The sequence below is a fragment of the Protobothrops mucrosquamatus genome, unplaced genomic scaffold (genome assembly GCF_001527695.2).
Source record: "Protobothrops mucrosquamatus isolate PMUCROS unplaced genomic scaffold, P.Mucros_1.0 scaffold8726, whole genome shotgun sequence".
Classification (NCBI taxonomy): domain Eukaryota; kingdom Metazoa; phylum Chordata; class Lepidosauria; order Squamata; family Viperidae; genus Protobothrops; species Protobothrops mucrosquamatus.
In genome coordinates, this window is record NW_015394520.1 from 14,708 (window position 1) to 24,217 (window position 9,510).

General features: G+C 44.6%; 1 protein-coding gene across 1 annotated transcript in view; it reads right to left on the reverse strand.

Moving 5' to 3' along the window:
• Positions 1-1,149: 1,149 nt before the first annotated feature.
• The window catches only part of LOC107300839 (lipoma-preferred partner homolog), a gene marked incomplete at both ends in the record, with an annotated part of 17,083 nt that continues 8,722 nt past the window's right edge, over positions 1,150-9,510 (reverse strand). Inside the window, one exon of the mRNA XM_015830128.1 lies at positions 1,150-1,764. Within this exon, the coding sequence (XP_015685614.1) occupies positions 1,150-1,764 (615 nt within the window). The remainder of the gene's footprint in view (positions 1,765-9,510) is intronic.

Sequence of the window (9,510 nt, forward strand, 5' to 3'; positions counted from 1 at the left end):
GACAGAGAAATTGGATGGATGGATGGATAGATAGATAGATAGATAGATAGATAGATAGATAGATAGATAGACAGACAGGCAGGCAGGCAGGCAGGCAGGCAGGCAGGCAGATAGATATAGATAGATGATAGAGAGATGGAGACAGATAGATAAATAGATGATAAATATAGATAGATAATAAAGAGATAGAGATAGATAGATATAGATGAGAGAGAGAGAAACATAGAGATAGATAGACATAGATAGATATAGATGATAGAGAGACAGAGATAGACATAGATAGATAGATAGATAGACAGACAGACAGACAGACAGACAGACAGACAGACAGACAGACAGAGGTAAATTACAGATAAATGATGATAGAAAGATAGGTAGGATTGATTGATTGATACAGATGGCTGGATAGATAGATGACAGATTAGACAGATAGGAACGGTTGCTGGAATTGGGTATGTCTCTATACTCTAGTTTAACAAAGAGAAGGACGAGGGGGGACATGATAGCAGTCTTCCAGTATCTCAGGGGCTGCCCCAAAGAAGAGGGAGTCAAGCTATTCTCCAAAGCCCCTGAAGGCAGGACAAGAAGCAACGGATGGAAACTTTTATCAAAGAGAGAAGCAACCTGAAACTAAGGAGAAACTTCCTGACAGTTAGAGCAATTAACCAGTGGAACAACCTGCCTCCAGAAGCGGTGAATGCTCCAACACTGGAAGTTTTTAAGAAAAAACTGGACAGTCATTTGTCCGAAATGGTATAGGGTTTCCTGCCTGAGCAGGGGGTTGGACTAGATGACTTCCAAGGTCCCTTCCGACTTTATCATCATTATTATTATTATTAGATGGATGATACATAATGCTAGAGAGAGATATGATTGATTCGATTGATAGATGATTAGGGGATGGATGGATGGACAGACAGATATATAGATGATAGATGGGTAGAGAGAGATATAGATAGATAGATAGATAGATAGATAGATAGATAGATAGATAGATAGATAGATGGATGGATGGATGGATGGATGGATGGATGGATGGATGGATGGATGGATGGATGGATGGATTTGATGGATGGATGGATGGATAGATAGATAGATAGATAAAGTAATCCAAAGCATGCCAGTTTTACATCTTTCCTGGGTCCTTACCTTTGGTTGCAAAGCGGGCGGCTGAGAGGCTGGCGCTGGCTCAAAGCCGTGGCTCTTCCTGGCTCCAGAGGACGGGTACTGCCCCACAGCTGGAGGGTATGCTGGCTCAGGCTTCCAGGCGCTGGGGGGTCCATAGGAAGGCTCGGCTCCCTCCCAGCCTCTGAGGGCGGCGCTCCCAGCATAGGCCGGTTCCGGCTGGCGACTCGGCGGGGGCGCAGAACCGTAACCCACCACCGGCGGGGGCACGTAGCCGTAATCGGGGGCCCGAGGTTGAGCCGGGGCATAGGGCCCTATTGAAGAAGCAGGCTGGGGGGCCAGGCCGCCATACTGGGGGGGCGAGGGTGGGAAGTGGGGGGCAGGATGAGCGGATTTCACCTGCACGTTGAACGGGGGGCGGGTGGGGGTGGCGGCCGTAGCGTAGGACGCCGGGACGGGCTGAGGCTTCAAGGGGCCGACGGGCGTCACCGGGATTGGCTGGACGCCGGGCTTGGGGGTGGCTGACTTTTTGGTGGCGGTCAAAGGAGGCTGGTTGGGGATGACCATGCGCTTGTGTCCCGTGACCGGAGTGGACACAGTGGGGGTGGCCCCCGGAGATCCGCCAGGAATGCCAGTGGCCTGGGTCTGCAAAGAGAAAACAAGAGTAATTTTGAGACTTGGGCACTGTCAGAATGGCTGAGCTGGATTCTAGAGCAGTGTTTCTCAACCCTGGCAGTCTGAAGGTGGGCGGACTTCAACTCCCAGAATTCCCTGGCCAGCCAGCTGTTTAGAATAGAATAGAATAGAATAGAATAGAATAGAATAGAAAATAAAATAGATTAGAATAGAAAATAGAATAGAATAGAATAGAATAGAAAAGAAAATAGTAGAATAGAGAGTAGAATAGAAGAGAAAATAGAATAAAATAAAATAGAATAGAAAATAGAACAGAATAGAAAATAGAATAGAAAAGAACAAAAAAGAATAGAACAGAACAGAATAGAAAATAGGAAATAGAAAATAGAATAGAATAGAAAATAGAATGGAATAGAATAGAATAGAATAGAAAATGAAAATAGAATAGAAAATAGAATAGAATAGAACAAAACAGAATAGAACAGAACAGAATAGAATGGAAAATCTATATAAATAAGAATGTAAATGTTCGTTTGTTCAAAATCTTAAATCTTAAATCTCTTCACCGATTGCTTTGAAATTTTGACACAACGTTGCATTCGAATACGCGCATGTTTTTATATACCTACTATTATATAGATGTCACACCTGTGACAGGTAAAAAAATGCTTTTTTTAAAAAACAGCGCCATCGGTTGGACGTAAGAGCAACACACGCATTTAACCAGACTGAGCCACAGCAACGCGTGGCCGGGTACAGCTAGTAGGAAATAGAAAAAGAAAATAGAAAAGAATAGAAAATAGAATAGAATAGAATAGAAAATAGAAAAAGAAAATAGAATAGAAAATAGAGTAGAATAGAATAGAAAATAAGAAAGAGAAAAAGAAAATAGAAAATAGAACAGAACAGAATGGCATAGAATAGAATTATTTTACTTTATTTTATCTATTTCATTTCATTTCATTATTTTAATTTCATTTTATTTTATTTTACAACCATTTCCTGACCATTCAAAGTTACGACGGCACTGAAAAAAGGTGACTTAAGACCGTGTTTCACTCTTACGACTGTTGCAGCCTCCCCGTGGGTCACATGATCAAAATTCAGATGCTCGGCAACTGGCATGTACTTACGACGGATGCAGCGTCCCTGGGGAATCACGGGATCCCCTTTTGCGACCTTCCGACAAGCAACGTCAGTGGGGGAAGCCAGATTCATTTAACGACCGTGCGACTCACTTAACAACTGCAGAGATTCAGCTAACAACGGTGCCAAGGAAGGTTTGTAAAAGGGGGCAAAACTTACTTAACCGCTGTCTCACAATCCTAGGCTGCATTAACAGAGGGAGAGAATCAAGATCAGGTGAAGGGTTAATACCACTTTACAAGGCCTTGGTAAGGCCACACTTGGAATACGGCATCCAGTTTTGGTCACCACGATGTAAAAAAGATGCTGAGGCTCTAGAAAGAGTCCAGAGAAGAGCAACAAAGATGATTAGAGGGCTGGAGGCTAAAACATATAAGGAACGGTTGATGGAATTGGAGATGTCCAGGGTTTTTTTTCTCATAGAACGCCCAGAACGGAGCTCCAGCACCTTTTTTGGATGGAACCTTGTAGGGTAGGCATGGCGGGTTGAATGACGTGTGTGAGTTCCGGCACCTTTTTTTTTCTCTCCAAAAAAAGCACTGGGTATGTCTAGTTTAATGAAGAGAAGGACGAGGAGAGACATGATAGCAGTTCCAATCTCTCAGGGGCTGCCCCAAAGAAGAGGGAGTCAAGCTCTTTTCCAAAGCCCCTGAAGGCAGGACAAGAAGCAACGGATGGAAACTCATCAAGGAGAGAAGCAACCTGGAACTAAGGAGAAACTTCCTGACAGTCAGAACAATTAACCAGTGGAACTCCTCGCCTCCAGAAGCTGTGAATGCTCCAACACTGGAGCCCTTTGTCTGAAATGGTATAGGGTTTCCTGCCTGAGCAGGGAGTTGGACTAGAAGATCTCCAAGGTCCCTTCAAGCTTTATTCTGAATTGAATTAATAGGAACCATTCTAAGAATCAGAGACACTGATGGCTGGATGGGGAACAGGTATGAAGTCCCTACATGTTGGCTGGGGAACATCCACGCATCTTAAAATTGTTGAGGGTGAGAAACACTGGTCAGTGCTGGCAAAAATCTGGAATTTGTTAGCCTCTTTATTCAAAGGCAGGTGAAAACGTTCCTTTGCTAACTGGAAAAGCTGCTAGCAAGATTCCTTTAGATTCTGCAGGATCCACTTTGCGTTCCTTGTAGGAAACATTTTATTTGTGCGTTGGTTCGAGCGCATTTAGAACCCGTGGCCAGCCCCAAAGGTTTCGCATCTCGGTTTCAGCGAAGGGAAGCTACTTGCACGTCAACCGCCGCTAAAATTAGTTTGTGGGTTATGGAAGCTTCACTCCCCCCCCCCCCCGGGTGTGTTGGCTGATCCAGACACTGGGGCTGTGAACACGCAACGCAAGGACGCAACGCAAGGACTTTTTGAGTTTGTGGCCTGGTTAATTTGCGTTTCGCGACACGGTACGAATGTGGGCAAATTCAGTAACTGGGTTAAATGAGTCATGCAGCTGCAGCCATTGTGGTTTGCATCCGACACACGATGTGAATTTAGCAACTGCGTTTTTGCGAAGCTGAGATTTGTTAGCTGGGATGTTGTGCTATTTTGGCTAGGCAACAAACCCCAAGAACGGGCTTCCGAGGACACCAAAACTCTGGAATTTATTACAGCAAAATTTATGAAAGGATTCGGAGCGACTGCCGTGCCTTAAAACCCGAGCAATATTTATAGCAAACCCGAGGATGAATACTTACACATCTTTCACTCCCTCTGGGGTGCAACAAGCTAGAAGCTATCCTGGTTGGCCAGGGTGTGCCGTTTCTATCAACCCAGATAGTCCTCGATTTACAGCGGTTCATTTAGCGACTGTTCGAAGCTGCGACGGCACTTATGACCGTGTTTCACATTTACGACCATCGCAGCCTCCCCGTGCTGATGGGATCAAAGTTCAGACGCAGGGCAACTGACTCGTAGTTATGACAGTTGCAGCGTCCCGGGGTTCCGGGATCCCCTTTTGCGATCTTCTGAACGAGCCGAATCAAGCCGGATTCGCTTAACGGCTGTGTTACGAACTTAACAACGGCGGTGATTCACTTAAAAAAGGTCATAAAATGGGGCAAAACTCACTTAACAACTGTCTCGCTTAGCGGTGAAAATTTTGGGCTCAATGGTGGTCATAGGTTGAGGACTACCGTATTATAAAGGCCAGTCAAGCTGCCAGGAGTGAAGATAGCCCTAACCCTAACCCTTGTCTGCATTCATACAACAGGCAGTGACAGAATTAAGCCATGTTCTGGGTTCACCCCATTATCTTGCATCATGAACTACTAACCTTACAGACTGGGTTCATCTAACCCAGGTTAACGTCTCCCCAGCTTTCCACAGAATTCGAACGAGCTTTCTGGATCCCTCCCAGATCTACTGCACTACGCAGCGTGAGCACAGCCGATATATATGCTTCAACCTACACAATTTTCTTGTGCAGAAAAAGCCCCCAAAACTGTAACTCTCTATTTCTAAACTTGGGGGCATCGAAATTGGTTATACTACCCTTAAAACATCCAATTTTGTTTCCTCTTGGAAGCTAAGCAGGCTTAGGCTTGGTTAGTCCTTGGAGGGGAGACCGCTTGGTAATAACTGGGCGCGATAGGCTTTGGTGCCAATTTGGTGTAGCAGTTAAGGTGCTGGCCTAGAAACCAGGAGATGGTGAGTTCTGGTCCTACCTTAGGCATGAAAGCCAGCTGGGTGACTATGGTCCAATCACCAGGAGACTGTGAGTTCTAGTCCCGCCTTAGGCACGAAAGCCAGCTAGGTGACTTTGGGCCAATCACCAGGAGACTGTGAGTTCTAGTCCCGCCTTAGGCATGAAAGCCGGCTGGGTGACTTTGGGCCAATCACCAGGAGACGGAGAGTTCTAGTCCCGCCTTGGCATGAAAGCTCACTGGGTGACTTTGGGCAAATCACCAGGAGATGGTGAGTTCTAGTCCCGCCTTAGTTTACAAAAGCCGGCTGGGTGACTTTGGGCCAATCACCAGGAGACGGTGAGTTCTAGTCCCGCCTTGGCATGAAAGGTCACTGGGTGTCTTTGGGCCAATCACCAGGAGATGATGAGTTCTAGTCCCGCCTTAGGCATGAAAGCCAGCTGGGTGACTTTCAGCCAATCACCAGGAGACGGTGAGTTCTAGTCCCAGCTTAGATATGACTTTTTTGGGCCAGTTCTCTCCCCTCCCCATCCAACCAACCTCACAGGGTTGTCGTTGTGGGAAAAACAGGAGGGGAAACATGCACTCAATGCGTCCACCGCCTTGAGTTGCGATACAGATAAATAAATAACAAGGAGCATCTCCTCCTCCGCCCCCTAACCTGTTATACATCTCGTTTCACCCTCCCTCCCTGTGTCAACTACACAACACAGGACGGCTGAACTCTGCAAGTCAAACCTGCAAAGCTCCCCGTGTGTGTGTGTGTGTGTGTGTGTGTGTGTGTGTGTCTCGTCTGTGGCACACACACACACACACACCACGTCAGCCTCCCCGCCTCAAGGCCGAACGTCACCGGCTTGCTGATGCCCATCAGACCCAACAGGTACGACAACATCACCACGTCGGTGGAAAGGATCCGTTTGCAAGGTTGCCAAGGAAACTTGATCTTTCCTGCCACCGATCCAATCCCCTTAATAAAGATATTTTTTTTATTTCCCATCCTCTCTTCCCCCCCCCCTCAAATCAAAGAACCAAGCTTTCTGCACGAAGGGGTGCCGATGGGGAAAAGGCCAGCAGAAAAAAACGGATCAATCGGTCCACTCTTCCTGCATCGCTGGCCGAGGTTTTTTCTCTCTCCCCCCCCAATGGATGGGAATGCAGATCCAACGTTCGTGGGTGGAATTCACGCACGGAGAGATGCACACGTGTATACATAACCCGGACTAGACTGTTGTTTCTCTATGGCGTGTAATATATGTGGGTCTGTGCACAATTCTGTGTTTGTTTATTTATTTATTTTTGTCACGTTTATGTGGTGTGTACGGGAGAGGGTGGCCCTTTGAGAGCTGAACGCAACGAAATGTCATTTTAGTGTATGCCGATTCGTGTACATTTAAAGTGACAATAAAGTTATTATTCTATTCCTATTCTATTCTATTCTATTCTATTCTATTCTATTCTATTCTATTCTATTCTATTCTATTATTCTATATTTTCTATTTTATTCCATTTTCTATTCTATTCTATTCTATTCTATTGTATTCTGTTCTGTTTTCATTTTCTATTCTATTCTATTCTATTCTATTTTCTATTCTATTCTATTCTATTTTCATTTTCTATTCTATTCTATTCCTTTTCTATTCTATTCTATTCTATTCTATATTTTCTATTTTATTCCATTTTCTATTCTATTCTATTCTATTCTATTCTATTCTATTCTATTCTATTCTATTTTCATTTTCTATTCTATTCTATTCTATTCTATTCTATTCTATTCCATTCCATTCCGTTCCGTTCCGTTCCGTTCTATTCTATTCTATTCTATTCCTTTTCTCTATTCTATTCTATTCTATTCTATTCTATTCTATTCTATTCTATTCTATTCTATTCTATTTCTTTTCTCTTTTCTATTCTATTCTATTCTATTCTATTCTATTCTATTCTATTCCTTTTCTCTATTCTATTCTATTCTATTCTATTCTATTCTATTCTATTTCTTTTCTCTTTTCTATTCTATTCTATTCTATTCTATTCTATTCTATTCTATTCTATTCTATTCTATTCCATTCCATTCCATTCTATTCCTTTTCTCTTTTCTATTCTATTCTATTCTATTCTATTCTATTCTATTCTATTCTATTCTATTCTATTCTATTTCTTTTCTCTTTTCTATTCTATTCTATTCTAGTCTAGTCTATTCTATTCTATTCTATTCTGTATTTCTGTTCTATCCTATCCTATCCTATTCTAGATGCCGAGAGCCATATCCCTTCCTGGGAATGCAGAAGGAAAACACAAACAAACAAACGCTCCAAAAGGAGCGTTTAATGCGTGCGGGGACCAACGCAGGCTGGTGTGCATGGCGCAATTTTATTTAATGACTCCCTCTCTCTGTCTCTCTCCCAATCCTCCTCGCAGTTAGCAATATAATCTACGGCACATTTGCACAACAAAAACCAAAAGGCAGCCACTTTGTATGTGCTCGACACAAGCCACAATTCCGGGCATCAATCTCAAAAGCTGGGGGGGGGGGAGGGAGGATTTTTTGGGCCAGAGGTTTGAAGTGGATCCCGAATCAGGTAATCACAGGGGTGATTAGGGCAAGCTCCGAATTCAAATTTCACCCTCGCTACTATACATCTTATCTATACAGGTAACTGGCATGTACTTGTGACGGTTGCAGCGTCCCAGGGTCACCTGGTCCCCTTTTGCGAACGGACTCATAGCTACGACGGTCACAGCGTCCCGGGATCACGTGGTCCCCTTTTGCGAACTGACTCAGTTACGATGGTCGCAGCATCCTGGGGTCACCTGATCCCCTTTTGCGAATTGACTCATAGTTACGATGGCCACAGCGTTCGGGATCACCTGATCCCCTTTTGCGAACTGACTCATAGTTACGACGGTCGCAGCGTCCAGGGGTCACATGGTCCCCTTTTGCAAACTGACTCACAGTTACGACGGTCGCAGCGTCCAGGGGTCCCATGGTCCCCTTTTGCAAACTGACTCATAGTTACGACGGTCGCAGTGTCCTGGGGTCACATTGATCTCCTTTTGCGAACTGACTCATAGTTATGACGGCCGCAGCATTCGGGATCACCTGATCCTCTTTTGCGAATTGACTCATAGTTACAATGGTCACAGCATCTCAGGGTCATGTGGTCCCTTTTGCAAACTGACTCACAGTTATGACGGTCACAGCGTCCCAGGGTCATGTGGTCCCTTTTGCGAACCGACTCATAGTTACGACGGTCGCAGAATCCCGGGATCACATGATCCCCTTTTGCGACCATCTGACAAGCAAAGTCAACAGGGGAAGCCGGATTCACTTAACAACCGCAGGGATTCACTTAACAAGCGTGAAAAGAAAAGTCGTAAAACGGAGCAAAACTCACTTAACAAATGTCTCGCTTAGCCAGGGAAATTTTGGGCTCAGTCGTGGTCGTTAATCGAGGATCGCCCTGTTCGTTATATTAGGTGGATTTTATTGTTCATTATACAATTGGATTTTCAGCCTAAAAGTGGAGAAAACTTTATAACGCAAATCCTAAGCGAGGACCGTAGAATTATTTAAGGGAATCTAAGAATATCAGCCTTTCTAAGCAGGCTATTGATTTTTTCTAAAACAAGCCTGTTCAGTTCCAATAAATTTAATATTTCCAGATATGAAGGAAGTCGTTCCGGTGTGGCTTCGAGAGGCCCAATCAAGGTTGGCATAGCAACTGACTCCTTTCTTTCTCATGATGACGGTTTGGCGCACAGCCAGCCAGACGTTCGGACTGGATTGGGTGTTTTCGGCCCCTCGTCGTGAAATGAATTTTGTCCCGTTTTACGACCTGCCTTGCCGCCGTTCTTAAGTGAATCACTGCAGTTGCTAAGTTAGTCACAGGATTCTCAGGCTTCCCCACTGACTTTGCTTGTCGGAAGCTCGCAAAACGGGGTCACGTGACACACACAC